We start from the raw sequence: 23,490 nt of genomic DNA on the forward strand, positions 1-23,490 counted from the left end.
TCTCTTTCTTTCTATCTCTCTCTCTTTCTCTCTCTCTCTTTCTCTATCTCTCTTTCTTTCCCTCTCTCTCTCTCTCTCTTTCTTTTTTCTTTCTCTCTCTGTCTCTGTCTTTCTCTCTCTCTCTGTCTCTCTCTCCCTCTCTCTCTCTCTCTCTCTCTCTCTCATACACACATATGTGAAGACATATTTGAGATATTTGAGGACAGCAAACATAAACTGTGCAGAAACAAATGAGCTATATCTGACTTGACAACTACATGGTGGGAGTGTCCAATAGAGTGGAGAGTGTGCGTGGACACACAAAGAGGAAAAAGAAACTTCTGTTTTCAGAGGTATTGAAATACACTGTTTTGAAACATAAGGTTATTGTAGCTCTGATAATGCTACCTAGAAAAAACAGATTCCATGGTGTGGACTTTTTACACATTCATGCATACTACTATTGTAACTATTTACAGAAATGTATCGTCAGTACAGCATAAATATACAGCACAAAAAGGACCGAGTTGTACTGTATGATCAGAGTTTGCTTATATGGTCTGATGTTTTGCGAGGATTAAACAACTTTGCAAATAAATGTGTTATTTTGAAAAAAGCAGTAAATTGAATTTAAATTTAAAATGAATTCTTACTGGACAAGTATGTCCAAGCAATCGAGAAAAATAAATATAAATGCATAGATAACTATTATCCAATGACAAAAAATATATACACTAAATATATACTAAAATTAAAAGGATTAAAGTGCAACTATTCAGTGCAAGTACTGAGATTAGATTTTGCTCCACTATTTATTCAGAACAGAAATGAAGCATGGTTGGGCATGTATATATTACCAATCAATAGTCCACTGAATGCTTTTCAGTGCTTCCCTTATAATTAAATCAGCCAAACACCAAATGTGCTGCCCAGCTTGGGTGAGATACAGACATGTAACTGGCAGGCTAACCGACAGCATTTTCAAGCCCTGATTGTTACGGCAGGGAGGCGGACCCAAGCACAGAACTGAAACCCAGCAAAAAGAAGAGTAAGGAGATATATGGGGACAAAGGAGTGTGTGTCTAACATTGCTAGTGAGGTGACCCAGACCCAGATTCAAACTGCTGCTGTAATGGTTACCACTGCGCTACTGGGGTTCACAGGCAAGGAAGGCGGAAATGAGGGTAACAAACCAAGGAAACGACAAACCACAGTTGGTGCCTCGTGGCACTTTGTGGGTTTTGAGTTGATGTTTGGTGTTGGTGTTGGTGAGAGATGGGCTACTGGGGTGTGCGCTGGTTAAGTGTCAGAGTTAGTGGTTAAAGTTCAGTTAATATATCACAGATTATATCAGCTATTATTAAACTGCATTAGATTAGATTATATTATTAGGTGTTTAGTAAGCTACTTTAGTGTTACTTAGTATTATACACACACACACACACACACACACATATATATACCTTTGGGAACCTTTGGGCTGGAAAGCCCCACTGGTTTCTGAAACCTCGTTTTGCCATCACTAGCAAGCATATTTACATGGCTTGGGGGTAATTACCCTCTTTTTACTTTCTGAGGCCATTTCTTTTCTCAGCCCTCTTTTTTCCTTTTTGGTTTGGGGTTTGTATGGAGTTATATGGCAAAAGTAAAAAAAAACAAAAAAAAAAGCAAATAACGAGTAAAATCAAATTTAATTTTTCAAAAAGATTACTACTTGTCACTTATTATTTTGCCAGTCATTCCTGAAGTCTTTTCTATTTAGCTGATATAATTTTTGCTTCTGGAAATGCTCTTTTGCTTCTGACTGGCCTATTTTCATGGGGTTGAGTCTTAGAAGAAGGGTTGTACCCACACTCTCAACTGAGTTACATCTTTCTTTCAGTTGACCCACACAGTCAACTGATTTGCAGTGACAAGTCTTCCGACCACATAGCCACTTAGCATGAAAATGCCTGACATGTTGGAAATGTCCTACTCCGGTCCTACTGAGTACTGGGTTGCAGTGGCATAGCTTTATCTGACATTATGATCAATGTTTGTCATATTCCTTCTCAAATATTATTGTAATGTATGATTAATGCACGCTGCACTGCACCTGATGAGGGCCAAATGCTGCACTGCATCCGGTCTGAATCATGGCGCATGTTAAGATCCAGGACTCAGCCCAGTTCACTGTAGAATTGTTTTTGCATATTTTTCTCCAGATTTTTTTAATTAACCTGCAAAATGTGCTACTTTTTAAGGATTTACTCATCAACAAAATGGATTCAGTAATGTTGATTGGACAAAGTCATTTAAAAAAATAAAAAAGGAAAACACTAACAGAAAGTGAAAAAGTCTAAAAGATTGGGGATGTTTCCTTAAGTTTCAACTCTAGTTTGGGCCAAAGATTTCCCTTCAGCGGATATTATGTGGCCCAAATAATGCACATTGTGTTTCCCATATTGCAATGTCCTCAAAGAACTTTTGTGTCCTTGTTGGGCCAGGTAAACCAACCACGCCACAGTATCTTCCCTGCAGCTCTGCTCGTTTGACAAGCAAACCATCAAATCATCCACACACTGCAGAAGCGTGCTTCCGTACGGAAATTGGAACTCTTCCAAGTCTGCTTTTAAGGTGCTTTTGTAAATAGTTCGTAATTCTGCATACCCTTCCGTGTCCACGTCCATGTTGCCCATCCTTACCACCTGGCGTTGGCCCATCACGGAGTACAGGATCCAGATGCACAGGGAACTGTTCAGACCCAGATCCTGAAGCTTAATGTCAAGCATTGAGGGCACGATGGTGTTCAATGCTGAGCTTTAGTCTACAAACAGCATTCTGACACGTGTTTTTCTGTCCAGATGGGAGGGGGCAGTGTGTAGAGTCAGGGCTATTGCATGGAGTGGAGCGGCTCTGTCTGTAGATGAACTGCAGTGGGTCCAGAGTGGCAGTCTCTGGCCAGCTTCTTAAAGCACTTGCTGTAGCTCAGATCAACTAGGCATCAGTCATTTAAAGCAGTAACCCTGGCTGACGTTGAAATGTATATGTAGAAAAGTGATTATGAATGCAATTAAACACCTCTGATACATTAATAAAGTGAATTTCCAGAGGTGCAGTGTATAGATAAGTTATTCTTTGTTAATTGTCTACAGAAATGTAATGTACACCATGTTGAAGTGAACTGATTTGTGGTTGAGAATGAAAAAACACTGCTATCATATTCTCGGTGTAACGTCGCTCAATTCGCTAGACAACGGCCTATCTAAGTATAACTTATAGTGATAATTTATAAGAGAGATGAATTAAGAGACGGGGGAAACAGTGACCCAACGTCTTCAGCACTGGTTTATTTTACAACAAGGCGGCAGCAGGACCAGTAGGAAAGCACAGCACCACCCACTGTCCATTAATGAGAACAATCAACAGACGGCCTATGCATCACAACGGCACTGCAGGTTAACTGTGTTTTACTTTACTTGGGTGAAAAATAACATGTAAACGGCACATAAAAGATGAGCTTTTGAATGTCAACAAATATGATATAGTTAAGACTTGGCACTGTTGACCATTGAATATGACTAGGGAGTCTGTAAGATATATATGGATGCCTTATCACACATACTTGATCATCAATAGATAAAGTGTTGCTAGATGTAGCTGGGAACTTGCTGATATACAGCTCTTTTGAGAGGCAGATGACCCTCATTTCACTGTCTGTATGATATAATTTGATAACACTTATGGAACTAGATACTGAGGTCACAAAACAGCTCTTTGACATTTGATTGATAGGTAATGTAGGAACCTGTGGAGAGCGTGAGAAGAAGAAAAAAAACACACAAAAACCGGTGTTTTCCACATCCTACTCTGTAAAAGCGTTCCCTGTTATTCCATTTTACACATACACCAACCTCCTCTATGTGTGTATCTCACACAGACATAAAGAGGAGCCATGATATAGAGTAAACCCAGCGCAGAGCGGTTCAGTGAACTTGGTGTTGAATGTGTGTAGGTGTTGAAGTGTGTGTGTATCAGCGGAGATGCTGTAGAAGGACAGAGTGCCGACTGGATAGTCCACAAACACTCCTACTCTGTTACAGCTGGAGGGCGGAGCAGGTATATCAGTGCTTTTATTATTGTGACGGGCAGAATAATTGTTATCACAGCAGTTCAGGACCCAGGACTTTTCATTTCGTCCAAGCAAACAGTGGTAACTGTCTCCTTTTCTGCAGATTGATTTATACGTCAGGGCTATAGCAGCTCCTCTCCCACTCCACTCGGCCTCCCAGTAACAGCGTCCAGTCACGCTCTCTGTACACAGAACCTGCCACCACACATCAAATCTATCTGGGTGATCAGGATACGACTGTGAAGATTCCACGTTTGTCACCTTCCTGTTCCCGTCAGACAGAGAGAGACGGCTGTGCGCTGTGTTTGGATCCAGAGTGAACTCACAGGAATCTGCACACAGGAAGAGACATTAGAGAGAGAGAGAGAGAGAGACAGACAGAGAGAGAGAGAGAGAGAGAGAGAGAGAGAATGTGAGTGAGTGAGTGAGTGAGTGAGTGAGTGAGTGAGTGAGTGAGTGAGTGAGTGAGTGAGTGAGTGAGTGAGTGAGTGAGTGAGTGCTTACATTTCTTCAGTCCTGGTTGGATTCTGATCTCCCCTCCATGATCCACTCTAAACACACACACACACACACATTAATACGTTCATTTAAGTACTGTCGCCATTCCCTCTCTCTGTATGTTTATCCATTTACCATCTGAACTCAGTCAAAAAGTGGTCCATCAGTTTTTGAGAAGTACTTTTTAAAATGAAGCCCAACTTTTTTCAGTGCTTCTTTTGGCCCTTTCCATCTCATTAAACCTCAGAAAAACTACATGTTGGGCTACATAGCAAGGCACTTAGCCGTCATTGCACCTACTTTCTATCCTGTTATATGTGAAGAAAAGAATTCCATTGTACTGTGCAAGAATAATGACAAAGGTACTTTACATATTTGAAACTTATTCAGATTTACATTGGCAGCTGGATGGGAACCTGCTACTGCTAGTCTGGCAGTAAAGAGTGGACACATATATTGAATGTAAAAATGCAAGGCAAAGTTTAGTTTAGATAAACAAAAACACTATTTTATGTCAATTCTATTCAAACCTCAAAACCACTTCATATCAACTTCTGCTTCATTCTCCAGTGTGCAATCTTTGGCAACAGTAGAATGCAAAAGGGTCTGAGACAACAAATCCAAAGCACTATCATCTGAGCAACACTATCATACACATTTTTACTAAAGCAGAATAACATACTGCAAACTCTATAAACATAAACAACCAATATAAATGTAGACACAGCACACTGAAACATACTGACACTAAGTAAGGGTCAATCAAAACAAGCCAGGTCTGAAACAACACAAACAACCTTGAACAAGAAAAAAATGCAGAACTGGCCATTTATAATGCTGATATTTGCATGATACATTCCCAAACAGCCTTTAGGAAAGTCCACTCCAAATAATCCCCAGTAAAACAATTTAAACAAAAAAGCTTGAGGAGTTAGAGCTGGCCATTATAAGAATAATACAACCTAATTAAACCTAAAAAAACCTGAAGCCCAATTACTGAGCAGAAACAAAAGGAGAAAATAAATGAACTAGAGCCAAACAAAGCACATGGTCCTGATGGTGAATGACATGACAGACTCTTTAATTTCCATATTTCAACTGTTTATTCTTAAAAATTAGCCTGGAACCATGGATTAGTACTTCAGCAACCTGTTGCCACTTAACACACTCTGAGCTCTCTGGCCCCAGTTTATCTCATATGGTCCGAAAGACAGTGGAAATGTGTGCTGTCCTGAAATGAGTCAATGTTTCAGCTTGTTTCGGGGAAATGAACATTGATTTCCTTTTGCTGAAGAAGAAAGGGACAATCCTGACCTTTATCAGTGAAAGTGCAATAGTTAACATCTTTAAGGTATGGGGTTGTGTTTATACCCACATCATGGGTGACTTACATATGTGTGAAAGTACTATTCACGCAGAGGCATATATAGGGGGTTTTAGAGAGACAGATACCGCCATTAAGACAAGAGGTCTACCAGCAAGGTCTACTGCAGAACCTGGACATCCTTTGCCAAAGAATCCAGTGATGTCAGGCTAAATACAAATAATACTGAACATTCAAACAACTTTGTCTATTTAGGTATATCAGTTTAAATGTTAACTTAGCAATGAATAAACCAAAAGGAAAATGATGCTTTCTACAGCACAAATCAACCTGGGGAAATTCCTATCATTATTCGACTGAACATATTTGAATTTGGAATTGAACTAAGAGACCTTTAGCAAATACACTGCACGATGTCAGCACAGTGTATCTGTGCCGATGTACTATGCCTGCCACAGTCTGAAGAACAGTGAGTGGCCACACCCTCTCAGAGATACATGCCTATGAATACAACAATCCTATATTGTCCCCCCATGTTCTGGTGATACAACTATTCATATTTTTTATGCCAATAATGCAGCTTCAATTGAACTGAAAGACAAAAAGACAGACAAACAGAGAGAGGGGGAGGAAGAAAGGAGGGTACTGCACTCTCAATACACAGGTGGAGCTGCATTTCCTAGCTGAGTGCTATCGTTCTTGAACATTCTGCATTCTTCCTGTTTAATTGTGGGTTAACATTGTGGTGAGAGAAGGTGGCTGATCTTTCTCTTAGGCCCGATTTTTATTACACACATTAAGATGAGCTGGTTTGCATTGATGTGCCTGTAGTTACTGAATAATGAGCATGAGATCTGTCTAGAATAGTGCAATTTTGGAAAGTGACAGCAGCTGAGGAGAGGGAGCTGCAGTCTGGAACAGCAAGAGCAATCTAGGAGTGTGAGCTTCTGCCATAGACCACAGAGCCTACACAAACTACGTTAGGATCAAGATGCTCATGGTTTGTTAGAAATACAAAACAAGCAGATAGTTACTGTCTTAACATTACTATCAGGAGCCAACACACACACACACACACACACACACAAACACACACCTCTGAACAGTTGTCCATACCTCAGTGTATTCAGTGTGCAGTGTGGATCTTCTATACTAGCAGAGAGCAGCTTCACTCCTGACTCTCCTGGGTAGTTGTATGTGAGATCTAGATCTTTTAGGTATGAGGGGTTTGAACTCAGAGCTGATGCCAGAGAAGAACAGCCTTTAGCTGTTACCATACAAAAAGATAATCTGCAGAGACGGCAGAGAAAGAGGGAGACAGATGAGTGACAGACATGGAATCACACTGAACATAAAATGTTTTGCAAAAAGAACAGAATACACAGAACAATCTTATTGTTTGTTTTTCAGCAAAAAATGGAAGAGTAAGAAATTTGACATTTTGACAGCATGAAAACCTAGACAAACTGTAAGGTAAAGGCATCCACAGTTAAAATAGTGGATTTAAGGCCAAATAAGCAATGGGCAATGTTTATATATATATATATATATATATATATATATATATATATATATATATATATACATATACATACACACATACATTGCTCATTGGACCTTAAAAGCTATATGCATACTATACTATACTATACTATACTATACTATACTATACCATACTATAATATACTATACGCAGCATCAGCAGTTTGATATTATTGCATTGCTAGTCAGAAAAAAACAACATTCTGAAAAAAACCAACAATTATTGTTTTATGTTTTTACTGTAATAGCTACTAATCATGCAGTGTCTATAATGCTAAATATTAATATTAACCAGGGGCACTGATAACCAGTATTTGGGACTGACAAATTTGAAGTGTGAAAATTTACAATAGTAAAACTTTTACTGAGAACTTACAATATAAGAATATTAGAACATTTCAAATATGAAGTGCTCTGAGCTTTAGACAATATAATTAGATTACAAAATTTGTAACAAACATTGTAAAGTTATCTTTAAACAGATAAAAGTAAATAACTTACATTGTAACTTAAATGAAAGAAAGTTGAGCTTAATAAAGAGGCTCAAATACATTTCATTCACAATATTAAACAAACATATTTGTACCTTTTAGATAAAACAGACATGTAGTTGAGTCACTGATAGTGTTGAAAAGGCAAACATCAGAAGCAGAGCTTGCCTTATATATATATATATATATATATATATATATATATATATATGGGTGCAAGTAAGAAAGCCTAGATACAAACTATAAATTGTGTATTTTACCAAACCAACCTAACGATATACATATAACTGAAATGTATTACAGTAAAGTATTACAGTAAACATGTGAAGCAATCATTCAGAAACTACAGTAGCAGTAGTTGGATTTTTCTCTCAGGCACTGTTTTAGCTTATAATGAAAAGATGTTATTGAGTCAGACTTTACCATATGTAATTTTAATGAATTAGGGCCAGTGTATCTGCCACATTTCAGTAACAATGTGCATCTGTCAAATAAATGTTTTTTCGTTTTTTCGTACTTGCACATTAAATGACAGTAAAGCCTCTTGAACTTGAACTAAATAAATCCATAACCAACAGAACACTTCTCCGCAAAGCTCATCTTGTGCTTTATATAAAACATAAAACACTGAATGCCCCAGCTGAATATTGATCATTCAGTAATGAATTTACAGAAGGCTGACCTGAGAATCTCCAGTTTACATTGTGAACTCTTCAGTCCAGCAGAGAGTAGCTCCACTCCTGAATCCTGCAGCTCATTATTACTGACATCCAGCTCTTTAAGGGAAGAGTTTTCCCGTTTTAAAACTGATCCAAGATGTTCACAAGACTTTACCCCAAAATGACAGCCATCTAGCCTGCAAAGAGAGAATAAATACAACAGATTTTATTATATACGCTTACTATTTACTATATAAAGAAATTTGTTAATGGAATGAGCGAAACTATAATGTTGTACAGATGATACTACCAATCTTCTTCCACATAGCTTTAAAGACCACACTGCAAAAAATACTATGTAATCGTGGACAACTTTAACTTTATCTTTACAATAATCGATATGTTATTTAACAGAAAATAAACGTGTCCAATTAAAATGTAGAAATCTGTCACAAAACCATATTTTATATAGGATAACCTTATGGGTTAAGGTATCAAGCTCGTAGACTTGCAGTAAAACGTGAATTTTAAGTTTAAAACTTATTTTATTATTGTAAACATTTTATTTTAAAACACTGAAGAAAGAAGAGCATATTGGCATTGTACTGGTTTAACAAAGCTATAGTTAGCAAGCCAGCTGGTTCCTCAGGTTGGGAGGTGAGTTCTCTTTTGGAAAGTTGATAAATGTTACTTCATTTAGTTAATTTGAAAAAGAACAAATATGACAAATTGGATGAGATATGTTCCTCATGTTCCTTCTCCTCTGTCTTTCTCCACTATACTTCTCAGAGAGCTGGTTCGTTTTGGATAGCTTTCAGAGCTGAATTTTTAAAATTTAACTGGTATTTTTTCTGAATTGTTTCTGAGCTGAAGCATTCATTTTTACATTTTGGTAAGAATTAGTGAAAAAGAATGTAAGAAAGTAAAAGCATCTTGTTAGAAATAAACTCCAGCAAAAGTACTATGATTTAAATCTACTCCAAAAAGTACCATTACAGGTTAAAATGTACCGTAATGCGAATAAAAGTTGTTACTTTCCACTTCTGGTATTTATACAGTGGTTCTAAAACCAGTCTTTGGGAACCACCAGCTGGTCTAGATTTTGCTCCGAATTAAGACATAGGAGCCTATCCCAGCTGGCGGGGTTGAATGTTTTAATCATTAAACATAAATTTTTCTTCTTTTTTCCTTTTGCTTGATGTTTGCACTCACCTTCCATTTCACAATGCACATGTACACAACACACATCTGTTCAATAACAAAATGATCTAGTTAGCCAATGAAGTAGCACAACAGAGCGACTTCCAATTTGATCATTTTACACAAGTAGGCAAAGGTAGTGTTAGGAGTCTTGCCCAAGGACTCTTATTGGTATAGTGCAGGGTGCTTACCCAGGAGGGGGATTGAACCCCAGTCTACAGCATAGAAGGCAAAGGTGTTAACCACTACACTAGCCAACCACACACAGAATGAATGGACAGAAGCCTGACCTCAGTCTCTCTAATTTGCAGTGTGAACTCCTCAGCGCAGCAGTGAGCAGCTCCATTCCTGAATCCTGCAGATCATTGTTACTGAGGTCCAACTCTTTCAGGGAGGAGGTTTCTGACTTTAGAACTGATTGAAGAGTGCCACAAGACTGTGTACTGAGTTTACAAACAGCAAGTCTGCCAAAAGAGAGGAAGTGCAACACATATTACAAAGTTAATTACATTTATTTACATATACAGTACTGTACAAAAGTTTGATCATCTTTTTTCTATTTATGGAATATAATCTAATCTTGGACCCCACTATATAGTTTAGGGGTAGCTGAATGAAGCCTTGTGAAGATTTGAGGGTTTACCTAGATTGTGTCAGGAAATGCTTTGAAGCTTCAGTTTTGAAAAGAGTCACATCTTGTTTGCACATATGGTGGAAAGCACAAGATCTTTGGATAAGCTGCTTCTGATAATGTACTTAAGTCATGCCTTGAAGCCTTAGCATCAAACATAACATCACTAGTTAATAGAAAATTATACTTTGACATTGTGTCAGATCTATCAGTATTTATTATTTATCTATAGTTTTTTTTATTTATTATTTTTGTTTATTCACACTTTAACATTTCCATCCTTCCCATCTGAAAAGCAAACAAAAGCTTCTCTCAAAATGATCACTTACATTATGTTCCCCTTTAAAGAGAAACTTATTTTCACACAAGCAACATCCAAACCCACCTCTGCATCACATTTCTTTTTCATGATATCATGTATCGGAAAGAGACTGGAAATTGTGTGGAAACACTAAATATTTAAAGTTTCTATCTAATTATTGAGGCTTCTGTATAGTTTTCTGTTATGTTTCTGTTGTTTTTTTCCTGCCCTGCAAATAAAGAATTTGTATTTAGTGATCATTTCATTTGGAAATTAGATAAACTATTGAGCCTGAAAACAATAGGTATTACAAGGTTTTGATATGAAAGTAGATGCAGTCAAAACTTAAATGGAACAAAATCTTGAGATCAAGCTTTCAAGTTGAGCGTTTTCTCTTCTGCAAAGTCATAATTTAAGATACATTATTTTGACAACTCTATTATTATTATTATTATTATTATTATTATTATTATTATTATTATCTACCACCTCCCTTGTCAAGATTAGTAAAACTTTAAATTTTACATTTTTAAGGAAGGAAATGTATACTATTTGGCCAAAGGTATGTGGACAATTACTATTGAGTTTAGGTGTTTCAGCCACACCCACTATTAAGGTGTGTTAACTCTGTTGCATCATTCACCATTAAACTGCCTCTAGAAGCAGCATCAGCACAATAACTGTGCAGTAGGGTTCCATGGCTAGCAACTGCACACAAGCCTAAGATCACTGCACACAATGCCAAGCACTGGCTGGAGTGATGAATTATGCTTTTTCGTGAATCTTACCATCCAATGTATGAATCTGCACAGGCCCCAAAGTAAAGTTTAGTGGACGAGGGACGAGGGGTCTCTAGTGCTGTTTTTCAGGGTTTGGGCTCAGCCCTAACATACAAAAACATTTTAGACCATTATATGCCTGCAATTTTGTGGCAAATAAATGCCCATGATTTTAGAATGGAAGGTCCAACAAGTTCATATAAATGTGGTTTTGAGGCATCTACATACTTTTGGCGTTATAATGTATATACATAGAATTTTTTTTTTATTATATTAAAAAATTTAATATATTTTAGAGTTGTCAAAATATACGTTTTTTTCCTTATGTTTGTTCTTGAGAAAGGTCCTGAGAAAAATTCATGCTGTTTTTAGAATCTTTGTGCTTGGATTCTATTCATCACCCAAGAATCAATCCCAAATAAGTAAACGTTTGTGACTTTCAAAATTTTCCGGAATACTGTGTTAGCGGCTTTTAAGAAAAACAAATCTTCTTAAGAACGTTTGGTGAACGAGGCCCATTGATTTTTTCAGGCTTTGATTTGAGTGTTAAGTGGTTTGTGAATACTGACAAACATATTACAGCTTTCTAAGTAAAATATTCTCTCTAAACAAGGCTGTGTTTACTCTATGAACTGAATGATTGAATAAACTGGAAGATATCCATACTTATGAGAGGTAATCAAATGATGGCTTCAGACAGCAGATTATTTGGCTTCAGATGGCCGCCTTTGTGTCAAGCTAATGCTTCACATGTGCATAATTTGCAGTACAGTGTGTTTATATTCTTATAATATTAATAAGGCAGTGAAATGTGTTTAGCTGTGTAACTAAGCTGATACAAAGCTACTGCAGTCAACACATTAAGATATATGACAAACAAGGGGAATAGTTGAATTTAGTTGATCCAGCCCTAATGTACTGTAATATATCTATTTAATACAGAAATGATCTATTTTATGAAATTCTTAAATACTGACCTGAGTATTTGCAGATTACAATGCGAAGTATTCAGTCCAATACAGAGTAGGTCCACTCCTGAGTCCAGAAGGTCATTGTTACTGAGCTCCAGTTCTTTCAGGGATGTTTCTGATTGTAGAATGGACCGCAGAGTGTCACAGGATTGTTTACTGAGTTTACACATAGCAAGTCTGAAAAGACAGAGTTAATACAAAACATCTTACCAAATATTTACCAGAAGATGTTTAACTTGAATGTGTTTTTTGTGAATTTCTTTAATACTTTGATGGAATTGCATTATTTCTTGAACATTTGTGATTCTGACCTGAGTATCTGCAGCTTACAGTTTAAACCTTTCAGACCATCAAAAAGCTTCTCCACTCCTGCATCCTGCAGGTCATTGTTACTGAGGTCCAGCTTTTTCAGGAAGGAGGTTTCTGTTTGTAAAACTGACTGCAGAGTGTTGCCGGACTGTTTACTAAGATTACACATCGCAAGTCTGCAAAAGGAGAGTAATGGTAACAACTTACAAAACATGTGAAAAGATGCTTTAGGTCAATGTGAAACAAGACATAAAATATTAACCTTAATATCTCCAGTTTACAGTGTGAACTTGTCAGACCAGCAGAGAGTAGCTCCACTCCTGAGTCCTGCAGGTCATTGTTGCTGAGATCCAGCTCTTTCAGTGAAGAGTTTTCAGTTTGCAAAGCTGCACTCAGTGTTTTCATTGACTTTGCAGTGAGATTACACTCAGCAAATCTGCAAGGAAAACATATTTTGTTGGTTGTTTTGTCTTTGGCCAAACCAGAAGACAAACTCTACAGACTGTATATATACAGACTTTGAATTTGCTGTTATGAACCATTGCTGTTTTTGTCTCATAATTACACATTACATATAAATTCACAGAGCATACATTTTGCACCACACCATTCTTTTATGGCCTGACCCCAGACCAGGTTGTAACAGTGTGTGTGTGTGTGTGTGTGTGTGTGTGTGTGTGTGTGTGTGTGTGTGTGTGTGTGTGTGTGTGTGTAAAAAACAGTGCAAAGACAAAATAATGAATGTTTTATCTCATCAACTTTGATATCAACACAGTGTTTGGTAAATATGCAACCGTTCTGAAATTGATGTCTGCAATACGTTTCAAAAAAGTTGGGATGGGGCAATTTAAGAGTAAGAACATTGTGAAATGTTCAAATAACATCTTAAACTGGTGACACAATCATGGTCAGGTATAGGAGCATTCAGGAACAGTCCTTTATGGGTCAAGCTTTGGGTCAACACTTTGCTAAAAATGCATCAGTAATAGGATGAAAAATAGAAAGTATATGAACACCTGGGATAGGTTCCATTAACCCAGGGGAACAACTGGCTTAGGTAATGTGTATGTAAATATAAAGGTGATGTAACGCAGTGGTAAACATCCTTTCCTAACATGTTGCTAGCATCAAATTAGGAAAACGTATATTTACAAAAAACAACAAAGATTATAGGTAACATGTCAAATGTGGTGTTTTTGTACTGTTCTCAATGTAATACAGGTCAAACACAATTTACTTATCACTGGTTTTTCATATTGACATAGAAAACTACAAAAATATGCCGTTTCAGTGTACAGCAGTTAACCCCCAGCCACTGACACTGATGTTATATGGAGCATTTCAGCCCATACTGCTTTTTGAAGAATGAATATAGGGCTGCCAATCAGAACAGAGCTCATTTATATATTTCAAACTTAATGACACAGGTCACTTAAGTTTAAGGACAAAGAGAAGATTAAAATTCTTATTAAAAATGAATTATGGCTGGTTTTGTTACAAAAAGCCACACAAGCATTATAAGTGGATCTCATGAAAAAAACATTAAGAAAGAAAAATGTAGAATATGGGCATTTTAATTCAATTCCTAAATTGTAAAACAAACTAAACTAAATTAAAAAACTAAACTAAACATTTTGGTGCATAAACCTACAAAAACATTGTAAATAGACCACAAGGAAAATAAAATGCAAAACAAAGTACAACATTGGCTTTTAAAATCTGGTTGAAAATGGACTGTTACGCCCAGTGATTATCAAATGATGTCAAATATTGCCAATCAATTTTTATCCTTGCAGCAATTTAACCTAAAAATTGACCAGCTTTGTAGGAAAGGAATCTGTATATGTAAACTGTAGGAGCTATTACATTTTCAATGTAAATATTCTGACCCAACTCTAGGTCAGCACAATGCAGGTGCAGACACCAACAAAAGCAAGTCAAAACTTTAAAGCATAAAGAACTGGCATGGTAAAAAAATAAAATAAATAAAAAATCCTGCAAGACTGCTTTGTAGGGTAGTCTCTCCTAGAAAACGTCCTAGATTTTAGAAAAATCTGATTTTCAACAAAACAGAAAAGGATTATCACCAAATGGAAAAACTCATGCAACACGAAGCCATTATGAATTTTGTTTGATATGTTTGTGTGGTATGACTTAAGTTATGACTTAAGCAATTAAACAAAACTCAATATTTTAACATATGCTGTATAATACGTATATGTAAACTATACATGTATGTAGGCTTGTCACAATCATAACATTTTAACTGATGATGAATTGCCATTTAAAGAATTGTGAATAACAACTTACTTGTTTTCGTCATGTTTATTTTAACCAACTATTAAAGTATTGGCCTAAAGTTAGCAAATTGGCTGGTTGGCTGTCTTGCTTCATAGCCATCAACAAATAGCTTGTAACTGACTAACCATTGCAACTCACGGGCTTACATGTACGTGTAAACTATCTGCAATATGCCAGTAAGCAGCAGAAGTTTCACACTGCTAATAGATCATAAGAATATAAATATTAGCTTAATCATCTTTGTGAAATACTTACAGAGCCTTTCTGCATTTTGTGACAGCTGGGATGAGTCTCCTGTATCCCTCTTCCGATGTGTTGAATTTCTTCAGGTTCAATTCTTTCCGCACATTCTCCGACTGGAGATGCATGTAGGCTATGATGGAGCATTGTTTATGAGAGAGCTTCTTTTTGGAATATTTATCTGGAATTAGACAGAGACAAGCCTTAAGGATCTACCATCATTTAGAATCTGTAACTGTTTGAACACATGACCCTATGAATGCATCATAAAGTGAATGATGGCAAAGTGTTACCTCCACAGAAGAACCATATTGTAGAAGTCTGTCGTGAATATTAGCTAGCTATGTGCTGTTAATTCCTTTGGCAGCACAGTCTATTCTTTAAAAATCAACACTTAGTATTTTCAGTGATGTTTTAAATCAAATATTTCTATTGATGGTAAACTGACATTCCAATCACCTGTGTCCCTTTTGTAGCCCCACCTTTGAAGATAACTGGTGTTTGTGCCCATATGGATCATTCCACCAAACTGTTAGTCAAATTATGAAATGGCTTTTTAATTTTGGACTAACTTTAGATTAAATTAGTTTCACTATGAATGTCCATATGCTTTAACTGTGCTTATTTTATTAAAAGAAACATTCCATTTTATAACTATCATTGCAATAATAATGTTTCTAAAACTTTTAAATGTTTTGGTAGTGACTATTTTAGCTATGTTTGGGCATAAATCTGGTGCATACACAACTGGCAAACACAGCTTTGGACAGCAGTACACACGGAAAACCATAATACATTTGAATGAAACAAAAATAAAGTTTTCTTAATTGCAGAAAAATAAAACAATGGAATGTAACTGCTGACCATGTGGCCATGAGGGACAGTCTCACTTTCAGCTCTAAAATAAATGTAGGGGTGTCAATAAAATAAAGCTATGCCAATGAACTAAAATCTTTGTTTTGGTAGTGACTTGAAAATGTGGATGTTGGAAATATTGAAAAGTGTGTTGTGGGGATTTTTATGTTTGTTTGTTTTTTTATTTTAGGTGTAATTTGATGTCATGACACACTGGACACACCAATGTCCCATGAGACCGTGTGAGAAACAAGAAGGCAGCCACCTGCTGCTAGACTCCAGCAAAAAACTAAATTCTTCTGAGGAAAATGTGTTTCCTTTCTGTCTTAACCACTCCTAATGAACTGGAAACTACATCAACCACTGGTACAACAATTACCTCACCATGAAAAAGGACGAGAGATGACAAAAGCAAAGGTAGACAACATTCTGCACCCACGAGCACACCAGACAAGCTCTCCCCACGATACAGACCCACCATTTCCACCATGTGGAACAGATGTTAGTGACATTCTTCCCTCAAGTGACAAACTTGCAGCATTGGATGCTACAATCTCACTGGTAGACCTACTGCACAAGAAATTTCAGGCTACGTGTGAAAGTTTGGCCTTCAGCCAGGAGCAAACTGACAAAAAGAAACCAAAATGACCAAAGAAAACAAAACACTACTACAGTCGATCAGCAAACTCACTATACGATTCATCTGTGTTAAAGAGATAAAAGAGAAATGAAAAACTATTTTGGATTTACAAGTACTCAGCATGGGGGACAATATACAGGGTGAGTCAAAAGTCACAGGACAGGTTTTGTTTTATTTTATTTTTTATTTTATTATTGACTTTTATCTTTGGGGAAATCTCAAACAAATTGTCTATGCTGAGAAAATCTGCAACAAACGCCACCATCAGCACCGCATCATGGAGGCTTTTGACAGCATAAAAAATAAAATAAAACTTTGTCCTGTGACTTTTGACTCACGCTGTAGTTTTCCTTGGCACCCCTGACCAAACCTATTAAAGGAATTAATGATCAACACACTTGATACTGAGATACTTGATACAGATACTGAGAAAGACACATCCATAATATTCCACCTTAGGAAGTAAAAATGAAGAGGAAGAGAGCTCAGAGGAACAGACTTGGAATGAATGATTGATTTTCAGGAGAAATACTGGGCAGATGGAGAAAACTGCTCTGTGTTACAAAAGAGCTTCTAAAAAGTTAGATGTTATTTCTGTAGATAAAGTCTATTTTGATGGTCAGGTACATCGGCACAAGAATGTCACCATCTAGCTACACTTCAAAAGATCCCAGAAAATTCAAATGATCTGGTTAGACAGCAGTCTAACCCAGCACATGGCCTGTTCACTATACTGCCACCAGGCAGGAGATACCGCAGTATTAGATACCGCAGAATTAAAAATTCATTAAAAACTTACCTTTTACGATGCAAGCGGTAAAGGCAAGTAATACAATGACAGAAACTGAAATCCAGATGATGGCAATCTTCCAAGCATGAAATCCTTTTCCTGAAATGCAAACAGATACTTAATTTGTGATATATTAGCATTGATCAGAAATAGGAGGACTATGTGTAAGAAATACTTCAATTCTATAATCTATAATGTTGACAATTTCAACTTCTGTACTTAAGGACTTGAGATTCTGTCAGTGGTCACTTACTGATCAGCTTGTATGTACTATAAAGACATATCAGCAACACTTGAGGGAGTTAATATGTTAAGTGGTTAATTACTATTAATTGCTATGGTTAAATACTTAGCAATTAGCCACAGTCTTTACTACTAATATAATAGAGAAGTAGCTGATGGTTCGTAATAACTGAATGTCATGATCCATGCAAGGCTGCATAATGAAGGAAAAATGTAATGATTTATTGGTAGATTAATTAACTACCGGTAAATAATGGGACTTTCAAGTGAGGACTGGTAAGTTCTCATTTATTTTCTCATTCACTCATCCCTACATGTTAAGAATGAAACTAGGAATAAATAAGCAAGGAGGCAAATCCAAATTCAAAAATCAGGAAATATGTAGGACATAAATGAGTCCTGAACTATTTTCAGGTGTGTGTAATGAGGGGTAGAGCCAGGGAGGAGCAAGACAGGTCCAAATGGAATCTCTCCAGAGGAGGAGATATCATGACAACTTTATCCATTACTAAATAATACATAATTACTGACCAGCTGAGGAAAATATCTTCAAAGTGAAAGTAAATACTTACTAACGCAGTTAATAACTGATTTCAGACCTATACAGTAAACTGTACTGATGAATGAATGCACTTGCTGCGATAAATCATAGATGAGCATACAATATATTTGTGATGGCTCTTACCTTTAACTTGGACATAAACAGTGACATCATCAAACCAGCTCCTGTACTCAACGTAACACTGGTAAACTCCCTCATCAGAAGGCTGGACTGCTGAGAGTTTCAGTGAAGCGTTTCCTTTTTTTAATTCATTCTTAAACAGTCTTGTTCTTCCTCTATAAGACTCTGTCTGCTTTTCATTTCTGTCTTCAAAATCTTCATACAGATGCACTAGTGTGTCTGGCAGCTGCAGTCGGATCCACTCCACCATCATATTCTCAGCGCTGATGTTGGGTTGGAGAGAACAGGGCAGAACCAGATCTTCACCAGCTTCAGCAACAAGAGGCTCAACTGGGCCAACAACCTTTAGAAGTTCTAGGAAAAAAAAAAAACATTGATTACAATAAGACACCCACTTTTTCCCTAATATCTTCTCAGCGTAGTCATAAATAACTGTTGCCGTAGCACTTCTGCAGTCTGATTCACTGCAAGTTTCTGGTCACACGGTATCATTGGATGGATAAACATTCACTGGAGCACACTAATGATTGATTTCCCTTCTTAGATATAACAGGTTGATGCCACCTCATATATGAACCATTGCTGTCCTCATAGGCTCACTGCTTTTATTCAGTAATTAATCTAAACTATAAGGACCACAATAATGTGAAGGATTAAACCTGTTACCACTCACCTTTGACTTCAACATGAACTGTAATTTCGCCATACCAGGATCCATACTCAATTAAACACTGATAAGCGCCCTGATCGGAAGGCTGGACTGCTGAGATCTTCAGTGAGGTGTTTCCTTTCTGCAGTTCCTCTTTAAACAGAGCTGTTCTTCCTCTGTAAGACTTCATCTGCTTGTCATTTGTGTCTTTGTGATCTTTATACAGATGCACTACTGAGCTACTTTCACTCAGATCTGTCCGGACCCACTCCACCGTCATGTCCTCAGCGCTGATGTTGGGTTGGAGAGAACAGGGCAGAACCAGAGCTTCACCAGCTTTAACAACAAGAGGAGCAGCTGGACCAAACACCTTAAAGTTCTCTGCAAGAAAAAAAAGTGTATATATTTGTTATGTACATTAAATGACACAAAAATAGTTAATGCTTTATAACATTCTTCACCACAGTAATTGTTTTTAAATTCAGAATTCATCTAACTCTCTCTCTCTCTCTCTCTCTCTCAGATACACAGCTTTTTACAGCATGGAAACATACCTGATGTGGTCTCCATAAAACCAGAGAAACTCAGTAGGATCACAAAAAGTAACATCATCCCTGAAAGACAGTTAGAAGAGTCCAAAAGCAATTACAGAGTGCTATATGCAAAATCAACCATCCATCTGAAGCAGGATAAACACTGCATACTAAGCAGGCATGGTTGTAATTCACCTATAGCTTAGCTATATCCTAATTTTGTTAAATAGATAGCTACATCTGCCTCAAAAAGAAATTTGTGTTCAGCTCATAAACAATTAGAAGGAAACCGAGTTCAATTTAAAAGATTCAGCTCTGAAAGCCAATTAATAATAATAAGTCTAATAGTGCTTTATTAAACCTAAAGCTGCTGCTTAAGTTCTACATGACAGTTAATTTAGCTAACATGAGCAAAGCTAATGGACAGTAAGACCTTGTGCTTTAGATATGAAACAAAAAAAGATGCGCTAGCTGAGCATACTGTGATCAGCCTCAGGTCTCAGATCTATCTCCTATGTGTATGATTGAATTTTGTGTTTAATTTTGTTTGGGTTTTTTTTATAGCTAACTCAAACTTTTTTTGATAGCTCAGACATATTTTTTAAAATTTAGACTGTCCATAAATATAAAGGAAATCAATAAACAACTCATTGTCTCTTCTGTTTTCATTTTTTATTTAATATTTTATTTGTACTACAGTACGCCCTTCGACTGAAGATTTTTTTCTTTCCATTTGTTTTCCTTTATCATACTGTTCTATATCATAGTTTTCGTCTAATGACGAACGCAGTATCACCTTGTTCATTAGTACTGAGGTACCCTGCTGTGTATTTTATAATGCTGTTCCAGAACATTTTCATCTTCTAATTGACAGTAATATCCATTTATTATCCAATATAGTAATTACATAATCACAATTTATATAATCAAACCTACAAGACAGAGACGTTCTTGGCGCTCTAGCCGGATGTTGGTCTCGTGTTTGATCTTAGCTGAGAGAATAGTTATGTATCTGTGAAACACATCAAAAATGTGCTCTTGCTTTAGATTAGACACAGAATGTTCCTCATTCCTGTTAGTTTTGGACTTACCGAGTGAATCCAGAGCGCTGATATCTATAAACTTTTATCCGTTTCTAACGGTGTTGAAGGTTAAAGAAACTTTCAGTTTCTCTTTCATTGCATCACCTAGAGGCGTCACCTCACAATGGAGCAGTTTGCCCTGCATGTGGACTGAGCTACTCAGTTTGTCAGGCTGCATCCTGCCCCCACCAACACAGCCAATCAAACAGCTCTGCCTCTATGGCTATTTCATATTTTATCAAACATGCCATAATGTGTAGGGCATAGGGTACTTGCCTACAGATCTCATACTGGAAATGCACAGATGTTTTCAGGCTGATTTAACTGCATTTTCTTCATAGGCTGATAAAACAAAGCACCCAAGACTGGATGCATGATGGCATTGTTTTAGTTAGAATGCACCGATGCTGAAGTAGAATTGCACCTGGCTTAAAGGATAGGAAAGATTAAAGCACCCCATCCTGAGTAGAAGTGATCACACATAGCACATAGTTGTGTGCTAGCTATATGCCTTCTGGGCTGATGTGAAGTGCACTATCTTCAGTCACAGATGAGGAAACACCTTTTGCCTTCCTATTGTAATGCCAATGATAATTTACTGTCTACTGAGATTGAAGGAACCATCCTCAAAGGCTAACAGAACCTCTCACACTGATTAGAGTGCCAGTCAGTTCACACTGTAATTTCTTTGACATTTACTTACACGCTTTTAAGGCCAATGAACCCCCACATCTGCAGAACATTCTACACATGTACTGTGGAGAGTGTTCTAACAGGCTCTATCACCTCCTGGTATGGAAACTGTACTGCCATTGAGTGGAAAGCTCGGCAGAGGGTAGGGCAGACAGCCCAGCATATCACCGGAGTCCAGCTCCCAAACCTTTTGGACTTATACACCAGCCGCTGCCTGAGGAGGACCAGGAGGATTCTGAAGGATTCCACCCACCCAAATCACTGTCCATTCTTACAGCTGCTGAGCGGGAGGACATACAGAAGGATAAGTCCAGAACCAGCTGGTTCCGAGACAGTTTCTTCCCCCCAGGCCATCAGGCTGCTGAACAGCCAGTAGTGCTGGTGTATTGGTCTGTAGGACTGTCACTGCACCTCTTGAGTCATCATCATGATGATCTCCATGGACAAACCAGACCTCATCCACACCTCAACAGACTCACTCTGATCTTTTCTGCACCTTCAATCCAGCAAATCTGTACTCACACATATAGACTGACATCTGTACAACTATCCATATCCTGTACAATCTGGAAGATTCTATATGAGTATCCTATCCCTGTGTACCCGCATCTCATTAATTATCTCCCTCAGACTAACTGCACATACGGAATGTGAACAGCAGCACATTTCATAGTTTTATTCCATAACTTATTACTGTACAACTGAACGCTGGAACAGTGTAATACTAATGTATATTGTGTATATTCAGAGTCAGTGTGTATACATATTGCTTATATATATATATATATATATATATATACACACACACATATATATATATATACACATACATACACACATACATACATGCACACACACATACCTTTTTTTTTGCATTTAAATTCTATAAGGGGGCTACAAACCTAAGATTTTCACTCACTTTCCACCTGTGTAAATGTGATATGACAATAAATGTGATTTGATTTGATATGACAAAGGTACAATATGATATGATACAATACCTCTGCTGGTCAAACAGCACTACTGCATATTGTAGTGTCAGCACAGAAAGGACACAGGGGAGGCCAGGATGCTGCCACAAGAAGTGCTTTTTATCCAATACCAAAATTTATCCAATACAAAAATGTGCTCTTGCTTTAGATTAGACACAGAATGTTCCTCATTCCTGTTAGTTTTGGACTTACCGAGTGAATCCAGAGCGCTGATATCTTAGAACCTTTTATCCGTTTCTGACGGTGTTGAAGGTTAAAGAAACTTTCAGTTTCTCTTTCACTGCATCACCCACAGGCGTCACCTCACAATGGAGCAGTTCACCCTGCATGGGGACTGAGCTACTCAGTTTGTCAGGCTGCATCCTGCCCCCACCAACACAGCCAATCAAACAGCTCTGCCTTTGAGCTCAATCACTGAAGTCGCTCTCTGATTCAAGATTTCAGCGTGGACCTGCCTTTGGATGCTCAGTCACTGCTACTGCTGCATGTTGGGTAAATTATAATTTAATTATTGTTTGTAAAGTAAGATCAGCTGTAAATACAACTGCATTGTTGGATACATCAGTAAACACGACTGAAGATTAGCCATTACCTGTGTTTGTAGAGCTGAATAGAGCAGCAGCTCTAAATGCTTTTCGCTTGTGGCCTAGCTAATTACCAAGCTAAGGAGCAATTAAACAGAGCAGCACTGGAGATACAGCCTTGTAAGTCACAGTGTAAAGAATGAGGCTGATTAGCAGTTTAGCTCTATGGCTATTTCATATTTTATCAAACATGCCATAATGTGTAGGGCATAGGGTACTTGCCTACAGATCTCATACTGGAAATGCACAGATGCTTTCAGGCTGATTTAAGTGCATTTTCTTCATAGGCTGATAAAACAAAGCACCCAAGACTGGATGCATGATGGCATTGTTTTAGTCAGAATCCTGTACAATCTGGAAGATTCTATATGAGTATCCTATCCCTGTGTACCCGCATCTCATTTATTATCT

At 37.4% G+C, this 23,490-nt stretch overlaps 1 protein-coding gene across 2 annotated transcripts; it reads right to left on the bottom strand.

Annotated features, from left to right (window-relative positions):
- Positions 1–3,286: 3,286 nt before the first annotated feature.
- LOC108410793 lies at positions 3,287–22,793 on the bottom strand. 2 transcript variants are annotated; one of them, XM_017682057.2, is made up of 14 exons: positions 22,688–22,793; positions 19,750–19,809; positions 19,220–19,576; positions 18,550–18,900; positions 17,631–17,720; positions 15,352–15,517; positions 13,058–13,231; positions 12,798–12,971; positions 12,493–12,663; positions 10,095–10,268; positions 8,628–8,801; positions 7,029–7,202; positions 4,595–4,641; positions 3,287–4,422 (listed from the first exon to the last, which is right to left on the bottom strand). In XM_017682057.2, the coding sequence occupies exons 2-14, from the start codon at positions 19,805–19,807 to the stop codon at positions 3,878–3,880; spliced, it is 2,655 nt and encodes an 884-aa protein (XP_017537546.1). In that variant the 5' UTR covers positions 19,808–19,809; positions 22,688–22,793; the 3' UTR covers positions 3,287–3,877. The 2 variants fall into 2 exon arrangements, with proteins under 2 accessions (XP_017537546.1, XP_017537545.1); XM_017682056.2 differs by lacking the exon at positions 22,688–22,793 and adding an exon at positions 20,820–20,922.
- Between the last annotated feature and the right edge of the window lie 697 nt (positions 22,794–23,490).

This window comes from Pygocentrus nattereri, chromosome 12, assembly GCF_015220715.1.
Source record: "Pygocentrus nattereri isolate fPygNat1 chromosome 12, fPygNat1.pri, whole genome shotgun sequence".
NCBI lineage: Eukaryota > Metazoa > Chordata > Actinopteri > Characiformes > Serrasalmidae > Pygocentrus > Pygocentrus nattereri.